This window comes from Struthio camelus, chromosome W (assembly GCF_040807025.1).
Source record: "Struthio camelus isolate bStrCam1 chromosome W, bStrCam1.hap1, whole genome shotgun sequence".
Taxonomy (NCBI): domain Eukaryota; kingdom Metazoa; phylum Chordata; class Aves; order Struthioniformes; family Struthionidae; genus Struthio; species Struthio camelus.
This window is the reverse complement of record NC_090981.1, coordinates 23,031,762-23,052,499: the sequence shown is the minus strand read 5'-3', so window position 1 is coordinate 23,052,499 and position 20,738 is coordinate 23,031,762. Positions and strand designations below refer to the sequence as shown.

The 20,738-nt window shown below is 37.1% G+C and overlaps 1 protein-coding gene across 5 annotated transcripts in view; it reads left to right on the top strand.

Annotated features, from left to right (window-relative positions):
• LOC138064057 (dmX-like protein 1) overlaps window positions 1-20,738 on the top strand; it is a 76,545-nt gene that overhangs the window by 37,071 nt on the left and 18,736 nt on the right. For 3 of the 5 annotated variants that reach the window (XM_068924838.1, XM_068924837.1, XM_068924840.1), the window contains 11 exons: window positions 452-562; window positions 1,813-1,982; window positions 3,162-3,259; window positions 3,967-4,132; window positions 4,847-5,099; window positions 6,509-7,599; window positions 7,819-8,010; window positions 9,310-9,386; window positions 9,575-9,702; window positions 10,316-10,564; window positions 10,938-11,051. In XM_068924838.1, the coding sequence (XP_068780939.1) occupies window positions 452-562; window positions 1,813-1,982; window positions 3,162-3,259; window positions 3,967-4,132; window positions 4,847-5,099; window positions 6,509-7,599; window positions 7,819-8,010; window positions 9,310-9,386; window positions 9,575-9,702; window positions 10,316-10,564; window positions 10,938-11,051 (2,649 nt within the window). The remainder of the gene's footprint in view (window positions 1-451; window positions 563-1,812; window positions 1,983-3,161; window positions 3,260-3,966; window positions 4,133-4,846; window positions 5,100-6,508; window positions 7,600-7,818; window positions 8,011-9,309; window positions 9,387-9,574; window positions 9,703-10,315; window positions 10,565-10,937; window positions 11,052-20,738) is intronic. The other 2 variants (XM_068924841.1, XM_068924839.1) reach the window with 1 other exon arrangement.

The window sequence follows — 20,738 nt, the reverse complement described above, 5'->3', positions numbered from 1 at the left end:
TATTGCTTGTATTATTTGTTGTCACAACAGATGTTTCACTAAAGTTTCGTGACTTCAGACTTCAAATTCTGTATTGGTAACTGCTAATGCGAGTTTGGTGTTCCTTTAGTCAGTCCACAGACCATAATTGTGTTTCTCAATCAATTTTTAAGAATGAACTCTTAAGAGCCACTGTTAGCTCTACTATGTAGAGAAATTAAGATAAATAAGTTATTTTTTATCAAATGAAAAACCACTTTTCTCTTTTTTTGTGTGTTTAAAAACAACTAACTTCACAATGTCTGGTTTGAAATTTTCCTCTTGTATTGAGGGGAAGATTTTTGGATTAAACTTATGTTTATGGATTTAAAGCGTCAGCAGTCAGAATTGTAGGATGTTTCTTCTCTTAAGCAACTTAAAAGCTGTTTTTAATGGTTTCTCTTGAAAAGCACATGAAAATGTTTAATTACAGGTGGAGAAACTCTCGATGAGTGTGGTTTAAAATTTTTATTAGCTGTGCGGCTTCACACGTTTCTAACAACATCGCTCCCGCCTGTACATCGAGCTCAGCTGCTTCGCCAAGGTAACTGAAGCGTTTTCTTAGGTCATGTGAATCCTATTCAGTGAGGTGGCTATGCATGTGATCTGCTGTGCTGTTGACATGCCTCTGCGAAGTTAACGAGACAATTATGTTGTCCTTTTGTTTAAAGCAAACCAAACCCTCCCCCCACCGCAAAACCCAATATGTTGTTGTTCAATATAAATGTATGCCAGAGCAGAAAATGCATACTTTATTTTAGGTAGAGGTCTTGAAACTTAGAATGTGTGTGGTGTGGTTTTTTTTTTTTTTTTTATTTCTCCTCAACGTATCAATAATTTTGTGGTTTCAGATCTCTTCTATTTCCCAGAGCTGTTTTTGGACTTCTGGTACCATGTTGTTCCAGTAGCCTTCTGTGGGAATAATGCAGTAGAAAATATAGAGTATTTGCCTAATGAGTTTTTTGAATACTTATTTGAAAAAGATTCTAATGGCTTATTCAGTCCTTATATTCCTACTATCATTATCCATTGAACTATTTCAAATAAAGTGTTCTTCTTATAGTTTTGAATTTTTTTTTTTTAAACCTGATACTACAAATGGCAGAATGAGATACTTTTGCTAATTGGTACATCTGCTGATCAAATCTAAGGGCCTGGCTGTGATTACTTCTTAACCCTTTAATTAGTCATCATGACAGTTGACTGCATTTCCAGTCTCATGGCTTATCACCCCTCAGGTGAGATTGAAACTTGCTAATCAGCTGTTGCTGATTAGTAATAGTAATTCTCTTCTGGTTTCCTTTTGTGCGCCTGTTCTCAAACCTGTTTTCTACCAGAATAATTCCAAATTTCAAATTTTCTAAGCCATTCGAAATCAAGATAGTGAAAGTAATTTTCACAACTTTAAAAAGTTTAATTAGCTGGTTGCACTTGGTATCATAGCTAATCTTAAGGCCCCTCATTATAAGTAGATTTTGAGTCACTCTGTTCCTTGCAAAATATATAATGAACAGTTTGCAAGTGGAAAAATGTTTTCCTCTAATGGATTTGTTTAGTATTGTAATGCTTGCGTGTATTCCCAAGTCTCTGCAGTCTTATCAATGGCATACTTAAAAATCCAAAATGAACAATTTGACTGTTTTCCATTTTTCCCCTTCCATGTCCCTTAAATTTATATTGTGGATTATTTTATTAGTGAATCACGCTCTCTTTTTTTTTCTTTATCTCTTTCTCCCCCCCCTTCTCTCTCTGTCTTGCTCTCTCTCTCGCTCACTCTAATGGCTAATTATTTAGGCTTGTCTACTAGTCATTTTGCCTGGGCGTTTCATTCAGTAGCAGAAGAAGAACTACTGAGCATGCTCCCTGCAATGCAGAAAGGTGATCCAACATGGTCAGAACTCAGAGCTATGGGCGTAGGATGGTGGGTCCGAAATAGCCGTAGCCTGCGGAAATGCATGGAAAAGGTAAATATAGCATCCTGAAAGAAAATTAACCAAACTGTTTTCAAATAGCTCTAGTGTTTACTATCTATGAATATAGTGATGAATTATGAGGTATATTAAGTGCTTCTGAATACTTCTTGCTATAACTCATGGGAATCTAGTTTACTTTACAGATATGAACTTTTGTATTTAATAGATTTTTTTTTTAACAGTAGCTTAAGTTTCAGATTCCAGCAGGAAGTATACTTTGAGTTTTTAGATCTTTTGTTTTGAGGGGTGTAGTGTATGAGCCTTATGGTGGAGGCTGAATATACAGTTTTGAGCAAACAGAGTGGGGTTTTTGTTTTTTTTAATAGCAAGGGCCTCTCCTAGGTTAGGAAAGAAATTATAGATAAATTCTCATTAGAAAACTGTGAAAAGTAGTGCTACCGTATGTCTTGCAAGTCAATACGTTTCCGTGATAACTAAAGCTTGTGTTGTTCTTTGTTTGGAAATACGTCTTAACTGTCAGAGATGCTGTTGAGGTTAGCCTTATTGCTGTGCTTGTTTTAATCTCTTGGAAAAGCCAGGTCTGCTGAACTAGAAAATAACATGTACAAGAGACTTTGAGTACAGAACATGAACTAGTAAACGCGTGTCTCAGCTCCTTTTAGTCATCAGTAGTTAATCATCGGTTTATGAAACTTTACCTGCCTAACACTTAGACTCTGAGTTTCATAGGCCTGCATTTAAGGTTACCCACGTGGGTCTTGGACTACTCTTACTGCCCCTTACCCCCTTTATCCATCCGCTCTTGGAAGGGAATCCACCAAAAGAACAACTTTTCTCTTGTTCTGACTGATCCAAGAGTGTTCTTCAGGTATCTATCTATTGATTACCAGACCAGCTAATAAGGTAATTTTAGTATGATGGTGGATCTGATTTCAAGTGCAGGCATTCCCATTTGATCTGCTTTAAAAAAAAAAAAAACCCTCCTAGAACGGGAAAAGCATTAATTAAATGGTATCAAACGAAAACAAGGGGTTGAAGCAGCAGAATCTTCCACACACATTCTCATCTCAGACCTGTAGTGAGAGGAGGGATCATATATCAAATAATTTCTAAGCACTATGGGACATAGGATTCCTGGTGCTTCTTGTATCCTATTTAAAGAGTCTTTTAAATTTTGATGGGATTCTTGTTGTTGAATTGTCTTCACAGGTGGCTAAAGCAGCCTTTCAGCGAAACAATGATCCACTTGATGCAGCAATTTTTTACCTTGCAATGAAAAAGAAGGCTGTGATTTGGGGATTATACAGGTAGGAGACACCCAGGCTCTTAAATGGAGTTTCATAGTATCTAGTCTAATCTGGAAAAAAGTTGAATGTGATAATTCAAGAGAAATACAAATACTGCCATTGAAAGTGGAGAGGCAATTTCTAAATCACATGCTAAATTAAATGAGTAGCTATTAAGCTTCCTGTATCTACTGTGGTAATTTAGTTGCTGTTTCTAAAGGTGGATGCCTAAAGTTTAGTCTCAAATTTTCTATAACTTTCACCTGTTACTTAATTCTGAATTACTTCTAGAGGAGTGCCTGTGTTAAGTGTGGAATGCAATAGATATCTCTTCTAAAAGTAGCACACTACCTAAATTTTACCGTAAATTCAGAAGGCTGAATTAAGACTGGCTTGCAGTCTAGCCTTTCATAACAAGGCTTAACTTCAAAAACCTTTTAAAAATGTTTTTTGCTTTTAAGAACTCAACTGGGAAAAATGGCCTTTTCTATATTTGCATCAGACTAGCTGGTTATTTGTTACTAATGCAGAAACATTAGATTTCTTATTTAGTAAAGTTTTTGTTCATTTCAAAACATGAAGTCTCTCTTGTTCCCAGAGTTGTGCTAGCCTCTGCTTTTCCTAACGAAAAGACTTGTGTAAAACTCTGCTGACATGTGAGGAAATCAAAAGCCAAAATAAATTTAAGAAAATATGTAATATTTCTATCCACTATGTTCAATTTGCAGGTCCCAAAAAGATACTAAAATGACACAGTTTTTTGGGAACAATTTTACTGAGGACAGATGGCGTAAAGCAGCATTAAAGAACGCTTTTTCTTTGCTTGGCAAGCAGCGTTTCGAACATTCTGCAGCATTTTTCTTGTTGGCGGGACACTTAAAAGATGCAGTGGAGGTAATAAAATAATTGGGCTTTTTTTTAAGGTTTAAGACTGTTGTATTTAGCACTCTGAATTTTCAAAATGTATTGAAAGTGACTGAACTGTGTGAGAAACCTTTCAGTTTGAACTAGTATGACTTTCGAAGTTTCCAGTTTGTTTGTGCTGTCTCTTCCTCTCCCTCCCCTCCCTTATGTTAATGGCAAATACAAATCCTTGATGTTTGCTTATTGTTTCTGTTTTAGCTCTCACTTTAGTGTTACCAAAAAGTTCTGTGATTCACTTCTCCATAATAAAATCAAGCGGGCTATCAAACTGTGACCTGTCACATCTGAAAGCAGCGTAATTTGCATTAGGAGGTCCAGATCTGAAAACGAAGGTTCTTTGACAGTGCTGTGTGTTGCCTCCCAAAATCCGTTCACAGGAAAAGTATTTCCTGGGTCTCCTTAAAAGGCTATAACAATTGGGAGGGAATTCTGCTGTGTGATAATGAAGAAATTGTTTTGAAAGCTTCTTGATCAGAGCATAGTTTCAGGAAGTGGCCCGTGCACATTGACAATGATTTACTGAACCCTTTGGTTTCAAAGATCCAGTGTCATGTCAGACTTAAGAGGAAAAATTGTAACTCAGATCTTGCACATAACAGTTGGTGATTGCTGTCATGCGTAATTCCTGCTGATTTTTATGGACTTGTAATATTGGGTTTTGTTAATATATTTATTTTCATTTAGGTCTGCCTTGAAAAACTGAATGATATTCAATTGGCTCTTGTAATATCAAGACTTTATGAGTCAGAGTTTGAAGTGTCTAGTACTTACAAATCTGTACTACAGAAGAGAATTTTGGGAAGTGTGTCTCCTGGAAAAGATAGCTCAGGAAATATGCACTGTGATCCTTTTCTACGAAGTATGGCTTACTGGATTTTGGAAGATTATAGCAAAGCTCTTGACACTTTAATTAAACATTCTGTTGGAGATGAAGGTGGTAAGAATATAAATACTTTGGCTGTTGGGTTAATTTGTAACTGAATGCATTTAGGTAATGTTATTGTAAAGTATAGTCTGAGTATGACTCTGTACTGCACAGTTGTTCACTGTTGCTAGTGAACAGCTTATTGTAGCAATGTATGTGGTCTTTGTATTAAATGATTTGTGTGTGTGTGTGTGTGATTATCCTGTGTAGCATGAATGGGTACTTCATTTATCCTTTAAATATGTGAATATCAGTATAATGAGAATGACCCTGCAGGGGTGTAGCTCTTCAGCTATTTCTCCTGCAGGAACTTAAGAGACTAATTAACTTAATCAGACTCTGTAACAATCTAAGAAAAGTTTTTGACTGCGTAGTTATGCAGCAGAGCCTAGGAAACATACTATTTTGTAGTTTTTAGTCATCAGGAAGAGTTGACCAGAATCATACACTGCCATAGAAAAGATTATTTTGAGGTTTAGTGTGATGCTGTTCAGTTATTTTCACCTTGGTCACTTCCTCCTGTGTAAAAAAAAAAAAAAAAAAAAAAAAAAAAAAAAATGTTAAGTGCTACTAATTTTTCTTTAATCAGCCCAATAACTTGTTTGTGGGGTTTTGCTTTGTTTTCTTTCTTAATAGTTGCTCTTATTTCATGCATGTCTTTGTATTATATGTAGTTAGTTGTGTCATAACTGCAGACAACAAACAAAAGGGTGTATCTCAGCTAGCCCAGACTCTTAGAAAGCTCTGTGAATCATCCTGTGCTGAAGCTTTCCAATGACTTCTCTGACCATCCATGTGTAAAATATCAGAATAAGATGGTACCTAGTTTTCTAGACTTGTTTTGGGCATGAAAGCAAAATCCATAGGTGCTACATTGCTGCACGCTTCCTTTGCTGTACATAATTCAGATATTAACTTGTATGTATGTTACGGATTTCCCAGTTGTACTGAGTGGCATTTGTTAAGAGATGAATTAAGAAAGACTCATCTAAAACTTAGAAAATATCATTTTCTGAGGCAGAAGATTTTAGTATGATGTAATATCTTATCATACAGTGACTTGGCGATGAAGACTTTAGAAATCTAAACTCTGAATAAGAGCACAGTCTCCTTTGACTGCAGCAGAACTAGTCTGACTGCAAGGAAATGAAGCGATAGTTTTTCCCAAATTATGGGTCTTGCATGCTCCCGTTCAAGCTCCTGAAATTTGTTCTTTCCTTTAGTGGTGTTTAGGTCTTATGTCTTTTTTTTTTTTTTACTCTTTTTTCTTTTCCTTCTAAGAGTATTTAAAGGGGACAGCAGTTAAGTTGACAGTAAAATGGATGTTAAGATTTAATAGCGTTCTGATGAAGATAAAACTTTGTAGATGGATTATTTCATACAGAATTGTAGATTTTCCTCATGATGCAATATCTTTTCAGGGGAAGGAGAAGGCTCATCCAATTGTAACCCTGCAGTGTTTAACTTCTATAACTACTTAAGAACACATCCTCTCTTGTTGAGACGTCATTTTGGCTCTTCTGATGCATCTTCCACGCACGTTTGTCTAACAGTAGAAAATGGATTAGCTGATAAAATCAACCTGGGGGAAAGACGACTGTTTTTCACTACTGCATATGCTCACTTAAAAGCTGGTTGTCCTATGTTGGCTTTAGAGGTATTATCAAAGATGCCGAAAGTAGTTAAGAGTTCAAAGCCATTCTGTAGATCCCCTAGTTTAATGGATACTAGTAAAGACTCTTCACCATCTTCTCCAGTTAAAGGGTTGGAAATGAAAGACCGATCTTCAGCTGTTGACTGGTCACAACCAGTGTTGAACGGTCTGGGGTCCTCTTCAGATTGTTCATCAGGAAAGCATTCAAGTTCAGCTCTTTCGTTTGACTGGAGCCAACCAAGTCTGGTATTCCAAGATGAGCCTTTGGAACTACAGTGGGACAGTGATAAAGATGATGAGAGTGAAGATTCTTCCCTGGTAATGAAAGAGTTAAAGCCTTTGAAGGAAAGTGAAAAATTAGATGAAATAAGTTCTAGCTACACAGGATCTTTTAGTGCAGTTGATGAGAAAGATGTTTTAAGTGCATCAGAAGATATAATTTCAGCGCAGCTGAAATTCAGAGCATGCCTGAAAATTCTTACTGTAGAGCTTCGTACACTATCCACTGGTTATGAGGTAGATGGTGGGAAGCTAAGGTATCAGCTTTATCAGTGGCTTGAAAGAGAAGTGGTAGCTCTTCAGAAAACCTGTGAATACAGTGCTGAAGTGGAAGAGATACAGTCAGGTATTGCTGTGATGCCAGAGGAAGTTGCATTAAATGAAAATGCTGAAGACTTACCTGACCAGCAAAAAAACATGCTACAGAAAGAAAACTTTCAGAGAAGACGTCAGTGGCTCCTGAAATACCAGTCACTCCTAAGAATGTTTCTTAGTTACTGCATACTTCATGGCTCTCATGGTGGAGGCTTGGCATCTGTCAGAATGGAACTAATTCTGCTGTTGCAGGAATCTCAGCAGGTATGTGGGGGGTGGGGGGTAATTTGTGTTTGCTTCAGGTTTCAACAATTCAAGATTGTTGAATGTTTTGTGTTATTTGGAAATGAATAATTCTATTATAGTGTATACCTGTTTTATAATAATCTGATACTTTATGATTTTTCTAGAAACCCCTCCCCCACTTTTAAAGTTTCTTTTTAAGAAGCTGTACTATCACATTTTTCTTCTGTTTGTTTATAGGAACAGTCAGTACAGACTCCTCCCAGCCCTTCACCAGAGCAAAGCTCCATACCTCTCCTATTTGCTTGCACAGCTAGTGCCAAAACAGTGGTGGCTAATCCACTGCTACATCTTGGTAACTTAACTCATGATATATTACATGCCGTAATAAACCTTGACTCGCCACCTCATCCAGACGCTCAGAACAACAAGGTGTGTTTTCTTGTTGTAGTCATTTGCTTTTTTGTGTGTGTGGTTATTATCCAGTTTGCTTAGTGATGAATGTTTTTTGACGGCATGAAAACTTCCTCGTGTGCCTGTCTGTGACAAGTAATAAAACTTTGTAACAAATATTTCTTTGTAATATGGGCTAAAACAGTGACCAGTGAAAAATTATTACCCGTTCTTGAGGTGCTGAGCGTCGATCCTACAAGCTGAAGTAGACTGGCCACACTCGTGATCGGATATTTTTCCGGGATGACACCTGTTATGGAAAACATATTGTGCTACGCTGTCAGTGTCACTTTTGCCTTTTATGGCAATACGAACACTATTTTTGTTATATTAACAATAAGTTCTGTATTTTTTCTCTTAGACCTAAGTAAAATTGATAGATTTGAAATACAAAAACTGATGGTCTGCAGAGTGCAGAGAGGTCTGCATTGTTTCTGTGAAACAATGTATGCGCTCATACAATGAAGTCTTTTTTTTTAAGTTTGCATAAGGTTTCTCCTGTAGTTAATCTGGGACTGAAAACTAAACTTAAAGCTTTAGGTTGAGTATGTTCTGAAGTTTTGAATGTGTTAGGTCCCAGATCCAGTTAACTTTTACTGGGGATTTCTAGAGAGTCCCAAAAGATCGATTGCTGCTCAGTTACTAGTCTGGTGCTTCATTTCAGAGGGAACAAACAAATGTATATATTTATATTAAACTTAATTTTTAACTGAAACTTGTGATCAACAGGCTCTCTAGCTCTTCACGTAAGTATATTTTGTGATACGTAAAACACATCAGCTATGACAAAAATAGTGGTGTTCAGTGTATACTAAGTAAATCGTGTGTGTGTGTCTGTTGTTGAGGTGCAGCAAGAGTTGTTCAAAACCAGGCTGCTTTACAGGCTTCATTCTGAAGTAAAGCCTTTGTATTCTGAGCCGGCATGTCAATACTCTCTAGGAGTCCAATCACTTAATGACTGTTGTGAGTGTAGTGGTTTAAGATGTTGCTGTCTCTGGACTAAAGAATGCCACAGGTAGAGCTGAGCTGTGATTATGGGTTGGAGGGATGGGTGAGTGCTTCCCCTGTCTCTTTCAGTGCAAAGTAAGTGGAATTAAGTGAGAAGAGTTCTGATGAGAAGAATACTGCGTCAGTGACTTTTTCCATAAGCGCTTGTTATCTCTTCTGTATTCAGTGTTTGTTCTGCAGTTACAAATTTGTATTATATATTCAAGTACTTTGATACTAATGGCTGTTCAGTTTGAAGTGTAATCTTTTCTATTAAACTTTGTCTTCCAGATATATGTAATGCATACCTTAGCAGCATCACTCTCTGCTTGCATCTACCAATGTCTTTGTGATGGCCACAGCTACAGGTAAAGATTTATTAAAAGCAAACGTTAGAGAAAGGTCAAGATTCTGTTTCGCTATAGTAATGCCATAATTTGTAGTGCACCAAAAGTCAGTACTTAAGTTTGCCTGCATCTACCAAGGGCTATCACTTGAGCAATTATACTTTTTTTTTTTTTAAATAAATATGTCATCACAGTTCTTTATTTCACAGCTCATTACAAGCAAATCAGTTCACTGGAACAGTGTATCAGACATTGCTTCTAACTCATCGTCATTCTGTAAGAACGACAAGCTTAGATGAAACAGTGACTCCCAATACATCACCTGCTCAGTGGCCAGGTATTCATAGTTGCTTTGTTTTTTTCCTCTTAAGGAAAATGTAGCTGTCTGCATCTGCTGTAAGAGTCCAGACCATACCATAGTAAGACCATAGGGAAATTAATATTTTTATATAAAGTGCAAGAATTGTATGCAATGTATTAAATAAATCATGGAGCACTGTATTAAACTTAGAGAATAAAGAGCTAAGCCTTTCCTAAAAGAATTAAGGAGCCAGCAAAGAGTAGGTCTGAGACACATGGGAAGGAAGATTAATATTAGTAGACTTACTTGTTGTATCACAGTGTCTCAGCACAAGTTAAACTGGCAGTCTTGTTTCAAGATATATCCCAAAATTTGAGTGCTCTTCTGTGATTTTTTTCATTTGTTCTTGAAAATTTCTGAAGCATCTCATTAGCTGTTAGTCTAATATATGAAGACAAAAAGCTATAATAAACTGCTAAATATAAGCAAAATTTCGCTTTCTTGTGGAGTTTCCAGTTTCCTCTGAAACGACAATTTTTTTTCTATGCAGGAGTGTAGTAACTGATATAGGTTGTCGCTCAAAATACCAATGAGATCATATAATCAAGGGAGTGTTTGTTTTTCTTTCTTCCCCTTTCCCCCATGTTAGGTATAACAGCTCTAATACGTCTCTTGAATTCTGCTGGTGAAGAAGCCCAGCCGGGTCTCACAGTTTTACTATGTGAAATTCTAACTGCAATCTATCTTAGTCTGTTCATCCATGGCCTAGCAACACATTCCAGCAATGAGTTGTATAGAATTATGGCTCATCCACTTAACGACAAAATGTGGTCTGCTGTCTTTGGAGGAGGAGCTCATACTCGCAGCAGAGGACAGGTGCAATTAAAGACAAAAACTGGTTAGTTCTTTTATTTATATTAAACTCTTAGCTTTTTTAGAAAATAATTTGACTGCTGAAAGCATAAGAAAAACTGCTTGGAACAGTTTGTGTTCAGTAAGAATCCAGTATACTTTCAGATCTCCGAAGGAAAAAAAAGGATTTAAAATCATTGACGTTAGGTATTCTATAGAAAAGAATCTAAAACAAGTGAACGATATTGGAATAAAGTTTCAAAGTAGTACAACTGCTGTAATGTGGGGGGCTAACTTAATCTTAACTAGCACGTTTTCAGTACTGCTATAGTTTTTATGTTTATTTTAAAGCTTTCCAGTTCTGTCCTAACAGGAATATTCCCTTTTTACAAATACAGTATGTTTTCTTTCTTTGGCAGGTAGGCACTTCCCAATGCCTAGCCCGCATCAGGTAGTAGTGTTCTCGATGGAATGTGTGGGGTTTTCCAAATCCCTTACTGCCTTCAGTACTCATAGTCCTACCAAGTCTTCAGGCAAGACACTAGATTTAGTATTAGGCCTCTACATGCAGTTTGCCATGTGTGATTTTTGCATATGTAGAAAGAGAGAAAAACTTCTGTTTGCAAGCCATGACATCAAAATATAAAGCAATGTTATGTAAACACAGAGGCAGTTGAATGGGACCTTTTAAAAACAATGGCGCTAATGTAGTACTTCATTTGAAACCAGTTTCAAATATAAAATACAAAATTACTTTAACCATGGTTTGGAAAGATCAGAAGTATTTCGCATCTTTGGAGAGCTGCTTGTTTTGCTTTGTGAATATAAGCATTATTATGCATGTGGATTTCTAAGTGTTTTGCTCTAGACTGGAAAAAAAAAAAGTCATGTTACTGCTATTTTAATAGTGTGAGAACCCTTTAGAAAAGCAAATAACTCTTCATGTTTTAAATTCAGATAATGATAAATTATCCTGAGGTCCAGAATGACTTATGTAATGCTTTTCTTTTTGATCCAAGTTCCTATTTTGTAATTTAGTTGGGTTTCTATAAAACATAGAGCAGCTATCCTGTAAATATCTAATTTTAAAAAAGGAAGGCTTTATAAGCGTGAATCTGCTTAAACTACGGTGACTTCATATATCATATGTGAAGTAGATACATAAACTGACCTAAGAACCTTGCATTCGAGAGAAAACTAGAGTCTGATCTGGTTAAATACTGATTTGGTCAGACGTTTAGAAAAATATTTTTAAAATAGTACTCTAGTCAAAAGTGAGCTGTGTTCTAGATCTCACTGTTTTCACTATGGCATTGGATAAATATTTCTCAATATCCTTTTGTTAAAGTAACTACTTGCCATATTGGGTTTGTTTGAAGGCATAACTGGCTTTTTCTCTTGGTGTGTTAGGTGTTTGTAACGATGTACTAAGGTGTGTTAACGTTGTTGCTAGCTTTTTAAAATAATGAGATAATCAATTGTGGGTTTTTTTATGCAGAAAGATAACTCTGAAGGTTATTAAAGGCCTGTCTACTGTATATTTTTCTTGGAAACCGGCTCTGATTGTCTGATTGCAGATTTAGTGAAACCATATTACTGGAAAAGTCAGGAACTGAGACTGAGAATTTAAGGAAAGAAAGGACCTTTTCTAATACTATTTTGTAGAGGCAATCAAAGAGCAGTAGAGGGGCCCAAAGTAGTTGTGGAATCTCCGTACTGGGAGCTGAATCCTTAAATAGGCCAGGCCTTGAGCAGCCTTATCTAATAAATCTAAGTAACTTTGAGCAGGGGGTTGCACCAGTGACCTCCCCGTGTCACTTCCAACCTCTGTGATTTGTTTACCTAGTGCAGATTTTGGAGGAAAAATCTTTTCAAATTGCTTTAAATATTGAAGAAAAAATGCATTAGAAAAATAGAGCCTCAGTGAAGCCGAGGAGTCAGATTAAAATCGACTGTAATTTTGTGTCGTTACTGTCGCTGTCATTTTGCTCTCTCAAAGGCCCAGGAATGGACTGGACACTAAGTTGCTTGGTCCGGTCAGCTATGACACGTTCTGTCCTTATAATCTGTAGACTATAGCTTTCCCATTTTATGTTATGTGTAACCAGAAACTTCTTTAGTTTTTATTTTCAGATTTTTGTGAAATATTTTCACTCCCAAAAGCAGATCCAAAGCAAAAAATTTTTAATGGTAAGGATCTCTATTATCGTAAACATTACAATTCTCCAGTCATGCAAGTCCCGCACTAAAAGCGAAAGGCCTGGGTACTCTCTTTCAGCCCTGCTTATTGGTCCTTGTCCCTGCACGCTTTCGTTTAGCTTAGAACAGTGAGTCTGAAGGGTTTGGCAGAGAACTTATTTCTACTCTCATTCTGCACTGGGATCTGGTAATCCTAAGGTGTCTCACGTGCCGTTTCTCTCCTTCCTTTGCCTTTGTTAAGGCTCCTATCTCATCCAACCCAGTTAAAAAACACCCCAAAAAACCAACCTAAAAGAACTCAGAGTTTTTAATACCTTTTATCTCGCAAGGTCTGCTAAAAGTAGAGCCTGATACATCTGCTTCTTTGGGATCAGCAGCGGTCTCCAGCTGGTTCCCGTCATGCCAGGCCTGTCTGGGCGCTCTCTCTTCACTTAACGTTAAGGATCTGAGTTTAAGGTACCATTGTCTCCAGTGGTACCTTCTCCTGGGGGCAGGAGGTGCTGGTTGAGGAATCTCAATACCAGGGTCTAATACTGTTCCAGACAATTTTTAATGCAGTGTGTGCTACCTGGTCATCAGAACTTAAGTTTTGGTGTGGGCGCTAAGTTTATTTTTGTTGTATGTTTCTTCTTCGTTGTCTGAAGAACTGAACATGCCTGGTGTGTTAGCTGCTGGAACCTCCTCCTCTCCCTTTCTGGCCTACATGTGCTAAGCTAACATGTAATACAACTTGTTTGCTGGTTCTTGCAATTGTCATGGCTATTGTTACCTACAAACCATGAGGCTGAAGGTGCTAGCTCTTTGCCGGAAGATTCTCTGAAAATATTTTGTCCTGGGCCTCCTCTTCTGTGTGCTCTTATTCTTGGAAAAAGCATGAGTGAGAAGAAGAATCCTACCCTTTAGTTTCCAGGTTCTTTTTGTGCTCACTGAAGAATGAGGCTAAGATTTCCAGCTGCTCCATTGTTGTTTTTAAGGCAACCATTTGGTGCCAGACCAAAAATTCTGAGTCAATCACTGCCCTTCTTTAAACCCCTCAGCAGGAAGAAAGGAATACAAGTCCTTGGAGGATGGACTCTGTTTCTCTCTGCTACTCATGTGTCTCCACATGGTAGTGTTACTGGAAACTGACTCCTAGTTCAGGAATTATACTTGTAAGTGATTGGGCAAGCTGAATAAGATGATCTGCTCTTCTATATTTCTTCACTTCTGTCTTCTGGAGTATTGTGTGCTTCCTGTTTGCGATAACCACGAGTTTGACAATATACTGTTTGTTTTCCTCACTCTTTCCAGCTGGCTTCACAAAGGGGTTCTGCTAACCCTGCTATCTTTTCATCTGCTCCCCAAATTTTGTTTCTATTCAGAAATAGAAATAACATTAAACCAGAATCAGTTTAGGTTTCCTGAAGAGCCTAAGTGACATAGAAGTTCACGGCGGTGATGTTTCTTGCAGAGTTACTCAGCTGAGCCATCAGTTGCTTCGTATTAACAGCTAATATATTCTGAAGAATAGCCATCTCTCCACTATTTGTGGCAGTAAGGTATGTGTTCAGTATTGCACTAGGTGGATTTTTTTTTCCAGTCATCTGAGTCATTAGAAGAACTTCCTTAAAGTTCAAGTTTCATCAGTAGCATCACGGAAAATTGTCTGCTCCTCAGCCAGATGACCCAGAGCACTAGTGATATCCTTCCTAAGCACTAATAGCACTTGGTAGAATAGACCTGCAGCCACTGGAAGGACTTACCCTTAAAGCTCAGTTCTTTGTTCATAAATAAGACTTTGGCCTGAGTTTTTATAAAGCAATGCAGCTTCCAAAAAAGCATGATCCTCCAAGAAACAACCTGTCACTACATTGGATATCCCCTTTGATGTTTAGGTGATTTTTTTTTTTAGCAGCTTAGCCTGAATGTGGATGTTGAGCTCTGTAAATTTTGAACTTATTTTAAGAGATACAGGGTTATATACGCTGCTGGCCAGCAAAGTTAACATTTGGATTGTGTCGTTTCCCTCTGCCCCCTGCTTTGGGTAACTTGAACAATCAACTTCCTGATACATAATTTGAATTTCTTGTAATTAAATATGATCCTTGTTTTTCAATTTTTATTTGTAGACAAAAAAACCCCAGGAAAACAGGAACTAAAAAGTAGGTCTTGATGGTCTTGTAAATTTTGACCTCTATTAGTAGTTAATTTGTATGAAAAACTGTTGTTTTCTTGTTTGTCTCATAGTAAAGATGAGACAAAACATAGTGTCAGAGCTGCATCAGAGGTGCATGTGTTAAACTTCTCAGCCACGTTTCTTGTTTTTGCAGTTGCAGTAAATAGTTATGACAAACTGTGGGTTAACATGAGAATTTGTGTTCTTATTAATCTCTTAAGTTTGTGGACATACTGTATTTTCAAAGAGGAAATTAGCTTCTGAAAAATAACCCTATTGTTGGTCATGATTTTTGGAAGATCTTGTCTATTTCCCATATAGTTTCTCTTCAGAACAGCCTGAGGAAAAACGTGTAACTTAAGTCTACAGAGAGATGTTTCTTAAGGATGAGTTTGAATTTTACTTTAACAGTTAGAAATCCATAGTTTCATTTCATATACTCAATTATTCCATGCTGCAAGAATAAATGACCTGCAAAACGTATTTCAAAAAACTGAGTGTTTTGCAGTATGCATTATGTACTTTGAGTAGTCATTTTGGATTTCAGATATATAACATGTCTTTAAAGAACGTCCGGTGTACTAGTCGTCTATACAAAGTAAGGAACGATGATGAGAAATGTTCTGCTTCCGGTATGCATAGCACCGTTTGCATTGAATACTTTGAATCCTATTGAAAGCCTAGGCAAGCTTACGTTATTCTTTTATCCTCCATCTGTGTATAGTGAAAGCTGGGAAGTGAACCCACATCTTGACCTGGGGAGCAGAGGGTGTTAGTTTGGGTGAAACAATTTGACGGGTGTTTCAAGCAGGTATCCCTGTCCTGCATTTTCTCCCCGATGTCCTAACTTCTCAAACAATTAAAAAAGTTTTAATATCATTTTTATTCTTAATTAGTGCTAGAGGTGTAGTTCTGTAGGGAAAAATGATGAACTCCATCTCTTATTGTGCTGACTTTTGCCTAACATGCCAGAGGTTTTGAGAAGGAAAAGCCTTAATAATTTGGATGTACTGATAAAACTTGTCCACAGACCATGCAGACCTGCTGTCAGTCTTATGCTTGTATGTTTTTCCTTGGATCTTCTGGATTGATTTGTAGCTTTCCCTAGTTTTCCACAAACTTACTCATGACTTTCAACAGAACATGTTACTATTACAGATTTTATGAATGTCTGCCTTAGCGTAGCAGAGTGCCTAAGCAAAAGATGAAATCATTGTTTGGTTGGTCGAGGTTTATTTAAGGAAGTATAAAGAAGAAACAGAACCTCAAAACTCGCACTTCTCTGCTTGATGTGCTGCTGTGAGGAAAATTTCGTCAAGTTTCACTATTTAAAAGGAAAAAAGAGAAACAAAAAACAACCTGCGTTTGTCGTGCTTCTAACCCTTGTCAAAGTAGAAGCTTGCTATTTCAGACCAGATACTGATAATCAGTTTCACCAGCAATAGTAAAAAGCGTCCTCACTTAAACTTTTTCTTCAGGAATGGCTTAATCTCGGAATAGATAAAAGGACAGATTCCCCAAGTTCTAAAGCCTTTCAGCTTGTGGAAGGAACTACAAATAGCCATGTCAGACTGCTCCTTTTAAATGCAGAATTCCCTATGATATGATTAGTAGTTGGAATTTTGACATGCATCTGAGATTACTCACCTTAAATTCCAGCTCAGAATTACAGGCTTCAGTGTTAGGCTGGACTTCTTATGGCACTTTGGAGCATTGAGCAATCTTCATTACTTGGCTGGCCTTCCTATTCTATATTGAAGGAAGTCTTCTCCCTATTACTGTGTCTTTTTCTTGGTTAAGTCAACCATAAAAACAGATTGGATGTTTGATTCAAAGTGTCTGCACTGTGAGTGAAGGAGTTATTTTGGTAGAAGAAACCTTAGATCTTTCAGAACAGGAAAGGTCAAGAAAGTCTGTATACATCACCAAGTATTTTGTTGTGCTTATCTCTTAATTTTTTCAGAAGTTTCCATTCACAGTGTGTTGGAATGCACACAATGTATATCGTATCTTCAAAAACATCTGAGTGTTCAGTGTACACTTGCTTTCAGTTTTTCAGTGAATCAGTGCTCATTAAATTGTAGGTAAATATAACAAAGGAGGTGGTAGTCTTGTATAGTTTGACTAATGTAATCCTATGGAATATCATCAGGTTGCTACTGTCAAGTGTGCTTATTCATTAAATTTGGGTACTTTGGCCAGATGACTGAAGCCATGTAGATCAGGGCTGTTGTCCATAAATAAACAAAATATGGTGAGATTTTCAGAGTTTGTATGCCTGCAAAGTTGAAAAAGTCCAGCAGTGTAGGCTTTCACTTGATGGCTGTTCACGTTGCCCTTCATAGCTTCTGAAAGGATTGCAACAATCTATAAAGGGCTTTGCGCTTACTACAGTGATTCAAGATGTGACTTGGTCTCTAGTTCTCTGTCACATCTCTGATATTCCACTTTGTTTTGGGCTTCCGCAAGGCTGCTCTCTATTGCTGCTGCAGTCTGGAATGATGATTTTGTAAGTGGAGGACTTGATAATTTTACATTTCTTAACTGAAAGCTCGCATTTTGCGTTTCTTTGGGCTGTTGTCAGTTTAATGCATGCACGTCGTCTTCAGTAAGACACAGTAGCTTTGACTTGCTTTTTAACTTTGTGGGAAATTGAAAGAGAACTGTCTTTTTGGTCTGCCTGGGGAGGCAGAAAGGAGGTGAGGTGAACGAACCTGTCTTTGGAACATCATTGCATGTGTTAGATCTTGGTAGAAATGGAAGCATTTTTCTTTTCTGAAATACTCCATTTTTTCCTTGGAAAATAATACTATACTTAAAAGAAAAATGTGAAATTAATGAGACTAAAGAGAATGCTTTGGATGCAAAATAGGTGAAGTAGTTTTAAGTAGAAATACATGAAAATTAATTTGAAAGCGAAAAAATCTATCTGAAATCCTAAATGACAGTGTTAGTTTTTTTTATGAATTTGCAAATTTATTTAAAGATTTTTAGAATGCAAAGAAGGCACCAGTAATATGTATTTCAAAACCGCTCTAGGTCTAGGTAGTTGTACTTTGATTTGTCTTAAATATGGAGTTATCTATCAATGCCTAGCCTGTAACATGCTTAAAAATATGAAAGTTGAAAAAGAACGTGAAGAGTAGGGTTTCAAAGCACGGCATTGGTTTTTGAATTCTGCTCTGAAAAGCAACTTGCAAACCTATTCTTGCTTATTTCTGCATCATGCAACCTTATCAGTCTGCAACCTGCAATCATGCTCCTTATTTTTCTGCCTAGTGAGTTTTTTTTTTTTAAAGCAGTTGCTAAAATTCCATACAGAGTAATGCATGTGCATGCTCTTTGTTAGCTGATGAACTTTAAATAATAAAAGGAGAAAACATTGTGCTACAGCTATTATATTTGCAGCTTTTAATACAGGTAAGTGAATTCCAAATAATATTCCCTAATGGCGGGGGAAAAGTCTATGTTACAGTATAGTAGCATAACAGGCTATCCCGATATCGTAATTTCTAGATGGTGGCGCAAGATGAAATAATGTCTCCAGCTTTTATTACATTCTACAGAAATTATTTTGTAGTTCAGCTGTTTGTAGTTATAATGGTCCAATTGTGGTCAAAAATGTTTTTGAAAATTCTTAGACAATTTTATGTTCAGGAAATTAATATGCAAAAAAATCAACCACTGAATTTGTGGAATAAATCGTGCCCCTTTTTAAAAAAAAAAAAAAAAATTATGATAATAAAAGCATTCTTATGTGCCAGTGAGGCATAAAAAGACAAACTTATTGAAACCAAAACAAAAAAAAAAGCCCACAATGATTTAAATCCTGCTTTTCTCAGGGTTCACAGTTGGCTCAGGGAGACATTTCTGCTATGAGCATGTAAGTTGTAAGTGTAGCGTGTAACTTCTTAAACTGGCTCTGTTTTTTCTTTTGTCCGGAGTGTTAGATCTTCTGTTTTCAAGTGACTGGAGTTCCCAGAAGAGTTTAGAAGGAAATAGTTTTTCAAGCATCTGTCAAGACTAAAAAACCTCTTGCGGATAAGACATGCAAACAAAAAATACAACTAGGAAGTACTTGCAGTAGTTCCCTCCACTCATACACAGGGTTGCTGCCTCTCTTTTGGTAATCCTCAGCATTATTAACGGGAGAAAGTAATTTCAGCAGCTTCAGTGGAAGCTTTTGTGGGCATTTGGTAACAGAAAGGAATAAGGTTAGAACACAAAGCAGCCGTTTGCGTTTGTGATCTTCGTGTTCATCCTTGAAAGCCAATCTGGCTCAGCTCTATCTGTTCTTACGTTTTTTTAGCTTGCAGGTTGCTTGTCTTGGAGCCTATTTATTACTGCTATTTTATTACATCAGTTAAATTTAAACTGTAAGGCAGCCCACACTCTCCTTTACTTAGCAGAGGCATGTAGACGAGATCTTTTGCGACTTGCCACCTGGTTTGCTTATTACTGTATACAAAATGAAAAAGCCACTTATTTGAACAAGAAACGACTGTTATATGGAAAGATTTCCTAGACTCTTCCTCCCCAGCTCTTTTTTGTACTACAAAAAGAAAAACACGGTCCAGGTTTGTTTCATAGTTCTTCTGGATGATATTCTAATTTTCGAACCTTAGTTGCATAGCCTTAAAGTGACGATTTTGAAGTGCTTAAGGAAAAAAGTTAAATGTTCAGTGCTCAATTAAATAGGTGGTGAAAATTTTGGATTTTTTTCTTATAGAGACTGTTTAGAAGGACTTCTTTTTCACCTTAACAATTCAGCTTTCTTTGTTTTATCTAAGCCTTGATTGCGTTTAATTGTTTCACTATAGTAATTAGTCTTCATGTATTATATCTATCTATGACTTTGAAAATAAAGAGCCAATTTCACTGTCAATTAAGAAATGGATGCAAGGGTGTGTGTGTGTTTGTTTGTTCTTCCTGTAATTGAAGAAGGACGAAGGTCGTCTTGTTATGTTACATCTCGGAACAGGTTCCCTTTCTCCCTCTTCCTTTCCACCACTGAAGTGTTGTGGAAAATCAGAGCACTGCTTTTTTGCTCGAGGACAGTGGCAATCCACATCATTCCCTCTCTACTGGTAAAAAGACTTTATTCGAGTAGAGTTCAGCCAGCAAGAGCAGGAATGACTTCAGGTCGTCAGATAAGGTTATGTGAGCCCCTCCTTACTCTCTGAAGTAAGCCGTTATTTTTCCCTAATGATAGAGGGAAAATAGAGGCTCCAAAACAAAGCTTGTTTGTTCATGTAGCTGTAGAACAACTGCATTAAGATTTTTCTGATAGTCTGGATAAACAGTTTCCTTGTGCTCTCATCCTGGAGAATGGCGTTGGAAGAAATCTCTTTGCCTTTATTCAGTAGGAAAAAGTGGCTCTCTTAAGGGAGGAGGGAACCCTCAGCTCCTTGGAACTAGGGTGTTACTGCAAATAAACTAGTCATAGCAGTTCTCAGTTTGATAAGACATATCTTTAATTGTAATGGTGAAAATGGGGCCTTTCATGTTTGCTGGAGAAGTTTTGTTAGGACAAGTGGATTTATCAGGATCGAACTGTTAAGGGGTCCTCTGGAAGCAGGTCAACTATAGAACAGGTGGAAATCTTCATTTGCAGAAACTTGCAGTAGGAATGGTAAGCTTAAATACTTGCACTACATATTTTGAAAGATAAGACTGTTGACTTATCCTAAAAAAACAGCTTAGATGAACATTCGGTAGGGTTTATTTAAGTAATCTAGTTCTTTGTGATATTGTTATTTAAATTGTGATATGTCATCCATGTTGCAAGAAGAAAGCTTTTAATGGAGTTATGTGCATATGCTACTGCTATATATTATATTTTCTGGGGTTGTCCCCTTTTTGAGTT